The 11,794-nt window shown below is 31.6% G+C and overlaps 3 protein-coding genes across 8 annotated transcripts; 1 reads left to right on the forward strand and 2 right to left on the reverse strand.

Annotated features, from left to right (window-relative positions):
* Positions 1–68: 68 nt before the first annotated feature.
* On the reverse strand, positions 69–1,468 carry LOC126872368 (uncharacterized). Of its 2 annotated transcripts, XM_050632247.1 has the most exons (3): positions 443–1,468; positions 265–351; positions 69–209 (listed from the first exon to the last, which is right to left on the reverse strand). In XM_050632247.1, exons 1-3 carry the CDS (start codon positions 1,466–1,468, stop codon positions 144–146), a joined length of 1,179 nt encoding a protein of 392 aa, XP_050488204.1. In that variant the 3' UTR covers positions 69–143. The 2 variants fall into 2 exon arrangements, with proteins under 2 accessions (XP_050488204.1, XP_050488202.1); XM_050632245.1 differs by having other exon boundaries at positions 78–351.
* A 768-nt stretch (positions 1,469–2,236) lies between these two features.
* LOC126872370 (uncharacterized) lies at positions 2,237–4,568 on the reverse strand. Its single transcript, XM_050632249.1, has 3 exons — positions 3,133–4,568; positions 2,759–2,845; positions 2,237–2,385 (listed from the first exon to the last, which is right to left on the reverse strand). Exons 1-3 carry the CDS (start codon positions 4,174–4,176, stop codon positions 2,305–2,307), a joined length of 1,212 nt encoding a protein of 403 aa, XP_050488206.1. The 5' UTR covers positions 4,177–4,568; the 3' UTR covers positions 2,237–2,304.
* A 1,959-nt stretch (positions 4,569–6,527) lies between these two features.
* Positions 6,528–11,579, forward strand: LOC126872357 (structural maintenance of chromosomes protein 5). 5 transcript variants are annotated; one of them, XM_050632217.1, is made up of 15 exons: positions 6,528–6,714; positions 7,291–7,368; positions 7,451–7,778; positions 7,841–8,179; positions 8,304–8,432; positions 8,506–8,713; positions 8,799–8,930; positions 9,008–9,532; positions 9,608–9,737; positions 9,807–10,053; positions 10,133–10,540; positions 10,617–10,844; positions 10,917–11,096; positions 11,157–11,252; positions 11,331–11,579. In XM_050632217.1, the coding sequence occupies exons 2-15, from the start codon at positions 7,310–7,312 to the stop codon at positions 11,478–11,480; spliced, it is 3,159 nt and encodes a 1,052-aa protein (XP_050488174.1). In that variant the 5' UTR covers positions 6,528–6,714; positions 7,291–7,309; the 3' UTR covers positions 11,481–11,579. The 5 variants fall into 5 exon arrangements, with proteins under 5 accessions (XP_050488174.1, XP_050488171.1, XP_050488172.1 ...); XM_050632214.1 differs by lacking the exon at positions 6,528–6,714 and adding an exon at positions 6,742–6,846; XM_050632215.1 differs by lacking the exon at positions 6,528–6,714 and adding an exon at positions 6,934–7,194.
* The last annotated feature ends 215 nt before the right edge of the window (positions 11,580–11,794 follow it).

Raw genomic sequence — 11,794 nt, forward strand, 5'->3', positions numbered from 1 at the left:
AGCATCGTGCTCTGAAGATGCTTTTAACTTGATTAAACATGCCACTTTATTGCGAAGGAAATAAATTTGTTATGAATTAATTTTATCAATTTTTCTAACTAATTTTTTAAATATATTTCATCCATTAACCCAGGAGTTTTTCTTTAACAAGACTCGACGAGTAAGAACTGCACTAATATTAACAAAAATGTAGTAATGCCGCACGCCATCTGTAACAAGTGTCGATAAAAATACTTCATTCCTTTTGATCCAATCTCCTATTACCTTTGTCAAAAGGGTTGCGTCTATTATGAGTCCCTTCATCACGAACACGTTACCAGTTTGCAGCACTTGCAACGAGAACAACTCCAACTAGAATCACGTACATTGATTACAATTTCAATATATTTCTTCTATATTTCCGGCATAAATCATCGATAGTAAAATAATCGTCTCATCTTACCTCCGTCGTCACCTGCTCGTCGAAAGTATGTACAAGAATTCGATGAACGCTGGAGCCAATTTTTGTCATCTGGCTTCTGGTAGTTTCAACTATCGAAACTGTTATAATTACGTATACGGTGTAAAGAATTGCGAAGATAAGAGCAAAAGAGAACGATCTCGTCTTGCCTACTTCGTTGAACAAGATTAAATGGTTGTACATATTGAATGTAATGTCGATGACCATTATTGTGAACGTGGCTTCGATTTGCATGCTACACGTGCTATTCAGTAGCTGAACAAGTTCGCTCATCTCTAGATGTTGCTTTTTAAGAGTCCTCAACTTCGTCAACAATATAGGATTCTTCTGCATATGATAGACTCTTCTGAGTAGATGAGGCTCATCATTGACTAGAATTTCCTTCACTTGCACTAAAGAATCGTTTATGTATTTAAAACAGGCATTTAACACGTATACGTTATTCGTGTACAAGCTGATCAGTGCGATGACACCGAAAAAAGTATACCAACAGGTATAACCAAAAATAAAATTTGAGTAGAAGATGATGACTGGAATGTAACACATTTGTGGTATCAGGATTAAGATATCTTTTATAACAATTCTTGTAGCCATTTTATGCCAAGTTTCTGATGACAGTATACGAGAAACGTTCGAGATGCCATCGATCGCTCGAATCATTGATTGATTTTTGGCATAAGCCGAGATGAAAATCACAGGCCCGCAAAGAAATATGAAAGAAATATGTAACTTATTTGCAAATGTTGAAAGATGCATTGAAAAAAAGTTGACTTGGAGCAGAGAAATAATTACGCAGATCGAATAAATAATTATGGAAATTGTAGAGAAAACGAAGTATGATTTCGAATATACAAGTTTCGATGATTCGAGCTTGTATGGTAAAAATCCCATTAAACGATTGATGGAAGCACTGGCACTTATTAAAGACGTGTAACACCTGAAGTATGACGACGATGATTTAAGTTTTTTATTTGTCCTTGGTTCAGGTTTCTGCGGTCGACTAAACATTTTAAAGATCTGAATTAAAGCAATGCAATTTTTAGTAATTTTTTACGTACGATTTAGTTTCCTCATGAAATAAATGAAACTTTATTTTTTGTACGAAGGCTAAGTTCACCTTTGACACTGTGCTTTGTACTGTCACACGAAGAAGCACGTCTCTCACTGTAAGAAGTCGGTATGCTATGGTTTGTCAAACAGTAATGAAATTTAATCATTTTTACTCGGATCTAATTCGAGCATCTAAAGCAAGAGAATAGTGCAACTCATTAACGAAAGGTGTTTCGTAATATTAAAGACTTACAGGGAATATAGAAGTAACAGCATTATCTTGATTGAAATTAATCGATGAAACCAGGTGAATTTACAATAATTTATAATGCACTATCTATCTTAGTGCTCACTTCGTGGATTTCTCAGCTGTGAGTCATTATAACAAATATATTATTTAAAATAACAGTATTTTGAAACAGAAGTTTGGTCAAAATATTTAGAACTGTTATTTTGGTAAGTTTCTGATTTTTATATTCGTTGTACAACTCAGATGATGATACATAATTAGTATCGACGAGAAAGTGAGTCGTAATAATATTTGTATGCATCGTTTATCAAAAACACGAAGGTAGTCGAAAGGAGCGCGTTGATGTTACACATTATCGTCAATTTTTCTACTTAGAACGTATCTTTTGACGTCACTGTTCTATGCGGCGATTATGTTATCAACTTCCAGTACTTAATATTCTTTCGCTTGTTTTCCCTCCATTATAGTTTACCGATCAAAAAGCTGCCAAAGAATTAATAAAGAACACCTACAGAATCACGTCACTTCAAAGATCTCGCTTTCATTACATATGAAGACTGCACACAACGTAGTTTAATAAAAATTGAAACAGGATCAAGATGTACATTATGATACCTCCGACGATCTACAAAAATACACATTATTGTCAGAGAATTAACAATATCTTAACAATATCAAATTAACTCTTTCGAGAACGAGTTGACAAGTCCAAGATAGAATTTCTTTGGGTTTCCGCAAAAAGATTGTCTTCTACCACCAATTATCTTGTATCTAATTATTTTTTATCACTCGTTATTACTGACAGAAATTTCTAGTAATAATAATAATATACATTTTCCGATGGTTTTAGAAAAAAGACAAAATGTACTAAGATCAGAACCAGTTTCACCCGAAGCAAATGTTTTAACGGATAATGGTTAAAGTAACTGCAGCACCGAACGCGAAAGAGTTAATAAATCAATCGACTGTACAAACTTCACGAATAGTGTTCGTACTACCTTTGCCAAAAATGACGAATTCATATCGAATGTCTTTGCTGTGAATATGTTTGTCGTGTGCATTATTTGCAGAGAAAAAAGCTCCACCTGCAATTTCATAATTAATGTAATATTGGAACGTATTTCGTATTCATACATACATATTTTTTCCAAAGATCACGTAACGATTTTATTCGAACCATGACTACAATAATTAGACTGTGAATTTATACCTTTTTAAATACAATTAATGAAATAGGATGTACATATTCCATTGATTATATTTTGATAAGTTTATATATTTCTTTACATTACACAGCTACATTCTGAACGTCTTTGCGCCTTTGATTTTTCGCAGTTTAATAATAATAGTATTACTATAGTTAAATTGTTACCTCGCGTTTCACGAATGGATCGTTAGTAGCACCGAAAACATCCCAAAGTGTCGTCTTCATTTTTCTCGCTCGATTCGTCGCTGTTTCACATGCCCAAATCATCATCCAAAACTTGATAAAATAGAAAGCGGCTGGCGTGACATACGGTTTGTACCAGAACTTGCTGTTTGCAGGAAATCTGCTGTGTGAATAAATTATATAGAAATATATATCGAAAGTGACCACGATGAACGTCGTAATAGCTGCGACTGTAATATGTATCATAAACGTATGGTTCAGCAATTCCACCCCATCGCTGATTTGCAAGTGTTTTTCTTCCAAATTCTTCAGCTTCATCACCACCAATGGACTTATCTGTTCATGATGCATGAACGTCTGCGTCGACATATTATCATTGATTCGGAGCTTCTTCAGTTGTCGTATAGATTCATCCATTTTCTTGAAGCAATCTTTCAAAATGCACACGCAATTTATATAGAATATGTCCATGGAAAAGTTGGCCATCATTATGTATATGTTGGTAAGATTCTGTACTGTCACGAAAATGTTGTGTTTAAAACAGTTTGGTACATGGATGGCCAAAAATAATAAACATAAAATGTCTTTCGTGTGAATCATTTTGGATAAATCTTTGAAATCCTTCGTAAGCAATATGCAGCTGGTTCTTGACAGATTTTGGATCACCGATAATCGAGCGTCAGTTGACAAATACATCACCACGATCACGAACCCATCTAAGAACGCGTACATGTTCCCGTGAATCGACTCTGGTATGCTGTAGTTCATTTTCGTGCCAATGTTGGTTTCGTAGATTATGAAAAGCAACAAGAATACGAAAATGAACATCATAGACGTGGAGAAGGCAAAACGTTGCTTCGATAGTGAATATACTGGAGGTTGATACTTGTAAGGAAAATATCCCAGTAGCCAGCAGATGCAAAAGCACGGGTACATCAACGATTCGAAGTCTGTTGCCCTAAATAACTCCCATGTCTTACGTGTCTTCACTTTTCCACATTCCTTGACTTTTGTCGTTAACATCATTAGATGTTAGTCATTAAATGTTAAGCAGTCTCGAAAAAATTCAATGTTACCGAAGAAACGTAGCCATAAATGTAGGTAGACTACTATAATCCATAAAACAGACTATCGTTTTTAAGCCGAAAACACTATGTATAATGAAACTCATTTATGAAGGCGTGAAGACGTGCAGTTCGATAATGAAACGTACGTGTAAATAAATAATTGGAATAGCTAAGTAACTATGAAGCGTCGTGCTCTGAAGATGCTTTTAACGTGATTAAACATGCCACTTTATTGCGAAGGAAATAAATTTGTTATGAATTAATTTTATCAATTTTTCTAACTAAATTTTTAAATATATTTCATCCATTAACCCAGGAGTTTTTCTTTAACAAGACTCGACGAGTAAGAACTGCACTAATAGTAACAAAAATGTAGTAATGCAGCACGCCATCTGTAACAAGTGTCGATAAAAATACTTCATTCCTTTTGATCCAATATCCTATTACCTTTGTCAAAAGAGTTGCGTCTATTATGAGTCCCTTCATCACGAACACGTTACCCTTTTGCAGCACTTGCAACGAGAACAACTCCAACTAGAATCACGTACATTGATTACAATTTCAATATATTTCTTCTATATTTCCGACATAAATCATCGATAGTAAAATAATCGTCTCATCTTACCTCCGTCGTCACCTGCTCGTCGAAAGTATGTACAAGAATTCGATGAACGCTGGAGCCAATTTTTGTCATCTGGCTTCTGGTAGTTTCAACTATCGAAACTGTTATAATTACGTGTACGGTGTGAAGAATTGCGAAGATAAGAGCAAAAGAGAACGATCTCGTCTTGCCTACTTCGTTGAACAAGATTAAATGGTTGTACATATTGAATGTAATGTCGATGACCATTATTGTGAACGTGGCTTCGATTTGCATGCTACACGTGCTATTCAGTAGCTGAACAAGTTCGCTCATCTCTAGATGTTGCTTTTTAAGAGTCCTCAACTTCGTCAACAATATAGGATTCTTCTGCATATGATAGACTCTTCTGAGTAGATGAGGCTCATCATTGACTAGAATTTCCTTCACTTGCACTAAAGAATCGTTTATGTATTTAAAACAGGCATTTAGCATATATACGTTATTCGTGTACAAGCTAATCAGTGCGATAACACCGAAAAAAGTATACCAACAGGTGTAACCAAAAATATTATTTCTGTAGAGGTAGATAATGTGTGGGATGGAGCTCACTAGTAGTATCAGGAACAGAGTATCTTTTATCAGAATTCTTGTAGCCACTCCACAAAAAATTTCTGAAGGCAGTATACGAGAAACATTCGAGACGCGATTCATCACTCGGATCATTGACCTACTTTTAACGTAATTCATAATGAAAATCATGGGACCGCAGCATAATATGAAATTAAAATGCAATTTAGATGTCACTGTCAAGAAATTCTCTGAAAAGAAGTTCATTTCGTACAGAGCGAGAGATGCGCAGCTCAAATAAATAATGATGGAGATTGTAGAGAAAACGGAGTATGATTTCGAGTATACGAGTTTCGATGCTTTGAGTTTGTATGGTAAAAATCCCATGAAACGATTGATGGAAGCAGTAGGGCTTATTAACGATATGTAACTACCGAAGTACGACGACCATGATTTACACTTTTTAACTGATCTTCTCTCGAATTTCGTTGATCGATTATACATTTTAAGAACCTGAGCTAAAACAATGTGGTTTTTAGTAATTTTTTATGTAGATATCTAGATTCTTCACGAAGCAAGCGAAACTGTATTTTTTATACGAAAGTTACGTTCGCCTTAGAAATCGTGTTTTATACTATCCTGAAGGAAAAATATCTCTTACCGTAAGAAGTATAAATGTTATCGTTTATTGAATAATAATGAAATTTAATCAATTCTACTCGAATCTAATTCAATCATCTGAAGCAAAGGAATAATACAACCCACTAACGGAAAGTGTTTCGTAACATAAAAGGCTTGCAGGAAATATGGTAGTAAAAGCATTATAGTGATTACAATTGATCCATAAAGCGAAATGAGAGTAATTCATGATGCACTATTTATCAATTTTATTTCTTACTTCTATTTTTATCAGCTGTGAAATGCTTTCTATTGAAAATATTTTAGAAGATGACAATATCTTCAAAGAGGGTCTTCATTAGAATATTTAGAATCGTTATTTTGGTTATTATCTGATTTTTATATTCGTTACAAACATAGAATTAGTATTAACGATAAGTTGAGTCATAATAACATATGTATGTATGTTTCGTTTATGAAAAGTACTATGATAGTGGAAACATTCGCGTTAAAGTTACTCACTAGAATAAGTTTATCAATTCAAATTATATCTTTTGACGTCATTACTTTGTGCGTAGTTTATGTGTCAGTTTCCTGTAGTTAATACTGTCACTAAATATAGTGGTCTGTTATTTGCATTATAGTTTGATAAAAAAATCATTTTCTATTGTTGAAAGGAACATACAGTTTTGAGTTGGAAGAGAGAGGAGTTCAGACACGTTTAAATAGGTTTGTCATATTTTATCGCTTATATATAAAGGACAACATAAATTAATAGTAAAGGAACTTCGCAAATGTTAATAAATAAATCTGTAATTTCTTAACAAATTGTACAATATTAATAATATTGTATAGGGAACTGTAAGTACTAATCATACAAATATGTATTATTCGTATATAATTTTAAAAGGAAATTATATTATTATGCTTTATATTATTATTTTAAATAAATATGTTTGCATAATTTACATATATTTATGTAATGTTTATATACATTATAATATATTTATGTACAATATATTTTTGTACATGTGTAAAGTGGTTCAAACATATACAACTACAAGTTACACCTATTAATAGTTACATTTTTTGGAGCCGAATGCATTTGTTTGAATAGGTTATGTTTACTTGCCACTGAAACCTCTCGTGCAACTTGAAGTATAAGTAAATAATTAGTAGAATTCTATGAATTAATTTTAATGAGATATAGTAATTGCTATTTCTTATGTTCTTATCATGAAACATCATATAATAGTTGCTTAAATAGTAATTTCTCAATAATGAATTCATGTAATTTATTTAAAGGTTTGTACAAAGAAACATCATGAGTAATAACGATATTGATAAAGGAATAATTACTTATATTTATTTAGAAAATTTTGTGTGAGTACTAATTAAACATTCTTTTTTAATGCTTATAAAGAAATAATAGTTTAAATATGTATAAAATTTTCTTTTATTACAGGACTTATGATAAAGTTTGTGTAAAACCTGGTAGGAACTTAAATGTTATTATTGGCCCTAATGGCACTGGTAAATCGACAATTGTTTGTGCGATTGTGCTTGGATTGGGAGGTAAACCTACCACCATTGGTCGAGCTATTCATGTTGCGGATTATATAAAAAGAGGATGTGATGAAGCAAAGATTGAAATTCATCTTAAAAATGGGAAAGGCAACGATATTGTTATTCGAAGAATATTTAACAAATGCGGGAAATCTTTCTGGTTCCTTGATAATAGACAAACAGGTATTAAAGAAATACAGGAATTAACAACAAGTCTTAACATACAGGTATGTGTATATAAGAAATATTCATTTGAATAAAAATTACTTTCACTTCTTTTTGCTTTCAGATAGATAATCTTTGCCAATTTCTCCCACAAGATAAAGTACAAGATTTTTCAAAGATGAATGCACAAGAATTGTTAGAAAATACAGAAAGATCTGTTTGTAATCCCATTATAGTCGAACGTCACAAAAACTTGATACAATATAGGATAGATCATAAGGATTTAGAGAAACAAATTGAAAGTAAAAAAAAGTCACTAGAATCGAAAATTCAGATTTACGATAGTTTAAAAGAAAGTGTCAGTAGTATAAAAGAAAAGAAATTAATAAAGGAGAAAATTTTACGTTTGAAACAGAAGAAAGCATGGATACTATATGAACAAAGACGTAAAGAACTAGTTAAGGTAGGAATACAAAATTATAAAAGTAATGGTTATGTGATCGTTACATCATTATTTGGATCCATATTTTTATGATTCAATCATTACTTCATATACGTAATTATTTTATAATTGCTAATGTTTGCAGTTAAAAGACATGAAGAATGCTGCACAAACTGAAGTGGCACATTTAGAAGCGGAAATAAAGCCTGTTAATGACGCAATAACACAAATTAAGTCAGAAATTCAATCGCTTCAAACTTGTCTTTCAGACCATGTAAGATCACATAGTTTGAACAACAAAAATATCAGTATAAAATATAAATATATTCTCTGTTTTTTACAATTAGAAAAATAAAGTCAAGATCAAAGATATGAAACTGAAGAAAATGATGGACAATATTGTAGACTACGAAAATGATGTTAAAGATTGCGAAAATTCATGCAAGCAAAGAATTCAAATAGAAGAGGCTCGAGATCACGACATTGATATTGCACAGAAACAAAAAAAAAAACTTGATAACGATTTATTACTAATGTTGAAAGATATTGGATCTGGTTTGTTCTATTCTAATTATGCTATATTTTGGGATAATATATTTTAAGACAATATAAAACTTTCAGAATATGTTATATCTTACAGAGGAAATTTTAGTGAAACAGCGCCAAGAAATAATATCCGACATAGAAAAGAAAAGGAATATCATTAATATGTTAGTAGGCCAAGCTTCAGAATCAAAACAAAAAGAAGACCAGCTAAACCTTGAAATTGCATGTAAATTTTATTTAAATTATTTTATTTTATTAAAATTACTTTTGTTGCTTTTAAATATAACAAAATACAATTTTCAGCTCAAGAAGCAGAACTACAAGCTCTTAATATTGAAGCAAAACGATTACAATTGTTAAGGGAGAGAAGTGTTGATACATATAAAGCAGTGCAGTGGCTGAGGGAAAATCGTAACAAATTTTCAAATATGATACATGAACCTATATTACTTAATATGAACGTGAAGGAAGCTTCTTACGCAAAGTATTTGGAAAATATCATTCCATTTCGGGACATGATAGCATTTGTTTGTGAAGATAAACAAGATATGAATATGTTATTGCATTACTTAAGGGACGAGCACAATTTACAAGTAAACGTTGTACATTCCGATCCTGCGAAAGATGTTTCTATGAATCCAATTGTTCCATTGCAACACATTAAACAATTTGGCTTTACTCATTACTTAGTATCGCTGATTGAAGCTCCGAGCACCATTATGAAATATTTAGTGTCTATGTATAATTTAAACAATATACCCATAGGAAAAAATCAAGTTGATGATAACATCGATCGTATACCTAACAATATACGTTGTTACTTTAGTCGTAAGTAAATTGATATACGTTAGTATATTGCAATGAATAGAATTGAGATCATTATTTCTTAATTTTATTTCTTAGAAAATAATGTATATATGGTAAATAGATCTAAGTACACTGGAGAAAAATCTATCGGAATGCAACCAGTATCGGGTACAGGAATGTTATCTATTGTGTTAGATAGATCAAGAATGTTAAACATTGAAGAAAAGTTTGTTGATATTTTTATTTGATAAAGTTATAATATTTTGAATAAGTTATAATTAAAATATTCTTCCAGATTGAAAGTATTACGAGAGAAGAAAAACAAGGAAAGTAATAAACTTAAACAGCTTGATGAGCAAGTACATGAACAAAATAAAGAGTTAGATAAAATAAAAGCTACCAGAAACAAATATCAGCAAGATCTTCAACAAATACAAACTCTGAAATCTAAAATATATATAGTGGAGAAAAAAGTTGTAGATTTACAAAATGGGCGAACCACTGTTGAAGAAATAAAAAAATCTTCTACTAAAGAAATAAAGGTTCTATTAAAGATTAAATAATTTTTTGTATTATTAAAAAAATAATACATATATATATATGCATTTATAAATTCCACAGAAAATTATGGAGAAGCAAATAAAAATATATAAAGCATACAATACTGAATTAGTAGAGTCTGTTGAATGCATTATGGACAGTGAGACAACCGACTATGTATTAACATTGCGTAATCGATCTTTGAGAATGAAAATAAACAATTCTCACGATTTAAGAGAGCGACTCAAGGAAGCAGAAGATAAAGTGAAGCAATTATGCCAGGAATTACAACCTCTGAAGTACGAAGTACAAAGAATATTTAATCAAGCATTGCAAACTACCAATGGTATCAGTGCCTCGGACGGTGCGTTTGCACCCATAAAAAAGATATTCAATAAATTGCCGCCGACCATAGAGGAAATTAATAATGAATTGAATATCGCGCAAGCAAAAATGTTTTGTATGGGAAATAATATAGACGGAGAAAATGTGAGCTTCAAAAGATTACAGTTAAATATACAGTTTGACAGATAAAAAATGAATTGATTATCCACTTTAATTTCAGATATTACAAGAATATGAGCAAGTAGAACAAGATATAAACCAATTAAAAGATTCGATTCAGAGTAAAACACAAGAATTACAAAAAACTACACAAAATATAGAATCGTTACGAAAAGAATGGTTAACGCCTTTATCACAAACCATTGAAAAAATTAATTCTAATTTCAGTATGTATTTCTCAGCAATGGATTGTGCTGGTGAAGTTGTATTGGCACAACCAGAGAATCGTGTGAGTTACCATTAAATAAAATAGATGATATACTTATTATTTGAGAACTTAGAAAGATCTCAATGCTTACAGATGGAATTTGATCAGTATGGTCTTAAGATTAGGGTAAAATTCAGAAATACCGACCAATTACAAGAATTAACAAGATATCATCAAAGTGGTGGAGAAAGAGCTGTAACTACTGCTATTTATATGATTGCACTTCAGGAATTGTCAAGAGTACCATTTCGCTGTGTTGATGAAATTAATCAGGTATTCTTATTGAATTTTATACAATTAGCGTTTTATTCTAACATTTCTGTTTCATTACAGGGCATGGATGCTGTAAATGAAAGAAGAGTATTTAATTTGCTTGTGAAAATGACTGGACGAGCAAATAGTTCTCAGTATTTTTTACTCACACCAAAGGTAGTGTATATTAATCATTCTCTATACAATTATACAAATAATTGATCTAATAACGATATTAAATTTATTTTTATCTAGTTACTACCGGATTTACAATATTCAGAGACAGTGACGGTCCATTGTGTGTTCAATGGAGCGTTCATGATTAATCATACAGAATTTGATACAGAAAAGTATTGTGAGTTCATTGTTGGGGCAATGGAAAGAGAATGTACGGATGACGATTGACGATTAAAATATTTTGTTATGTCTAAATACTACATATATTATAATGTTTACATTGAAAATGTAGTTACACAGAGTATTATAGATATATTTTTCCGAATATTTAAAACGTGAGTGAATTCTATGAAAAAAATATATATATATTTTATTGATACCTTATCATACAAATATCTGGTCATTTTAGGTGATTATTATTCACTTCCTCCCCTTCTTCTTCTTCTTCTTCTTCTTCTTTTGTGCTTCAGGCCAAGGGAATCCTCTACACTTCAATACATCCATAATATTATGGCAAGTATAATAAGCATTTTCCATGACCT

The sequence above is a fragment of the Bombus huntii genome, chromosome 13, assembly GCF_024542735.1.
Source record: "Bombus huntii isolate Logan2020A chromosome 13, iyBomHunt1.1, whole genome shotgun sequence".
Lineage (NCBI taxonomy): Eukaryota > Metazoa > Arthropoda > Insecta > Hymenoptera > Apidae > Bombus > Bombus huntii.

Coding starts and splice junctions, on each gene's coding strand:
- LOC126872368 (XM_050632245.1), bottom strand. CDS start 1,468: ATGTTTAGTCGACCGCAGAAACCTGAACCAAGGACAAATAAAAAACTT. Junction 352..442: donor ACGAGCAGGTGACGACGGAG/GTAAGATGAGAC, acceptor ACGTGATTCTAG/TTGGAGTTGTTCTCGTTGCA.
- LOC126872370 (XM_050632249.1), bottom strand. CDS start 4,176: ATGATGTTAACGACAAAAGTCAAGGAATGTGGAAAAGTGAAGACACGT. Junction 2,846..3,132: donor ATCCATTCGTGAAACGCGAG/GTAACAATTTAA, acceptor ATGAAATTGCAG/GTGGAGCTTTTTTCTCTGCA. Junction 2,386..2,758: donor ATTCGTCATTTTTGGCAAAG/GTAGTACGAACA, acceptor GTATTTTTGTAG/ATCGTCGGAGGTATCATAAT.
- LOC126872357 (XM_050632217.1), top strand. CDS start 7,310: ATGAGTAATAACGATATTGATAAAGGAATAATTACTTATATTTATTTA. Junction 8,180..8,303: donor GACGTAAAGAACTAGTTAAG/GTAGGAATACAA, acceptor TAATGTTTGCAG/TTAAAAGACATGAAGAATGC. Junction 8,714..8,798: donor GTTGAAAGATATTGGATCTG/GTTTGTTCTATT, acceptor TATATCTTACAG/AGGAAATTTTAGTGAAACAG.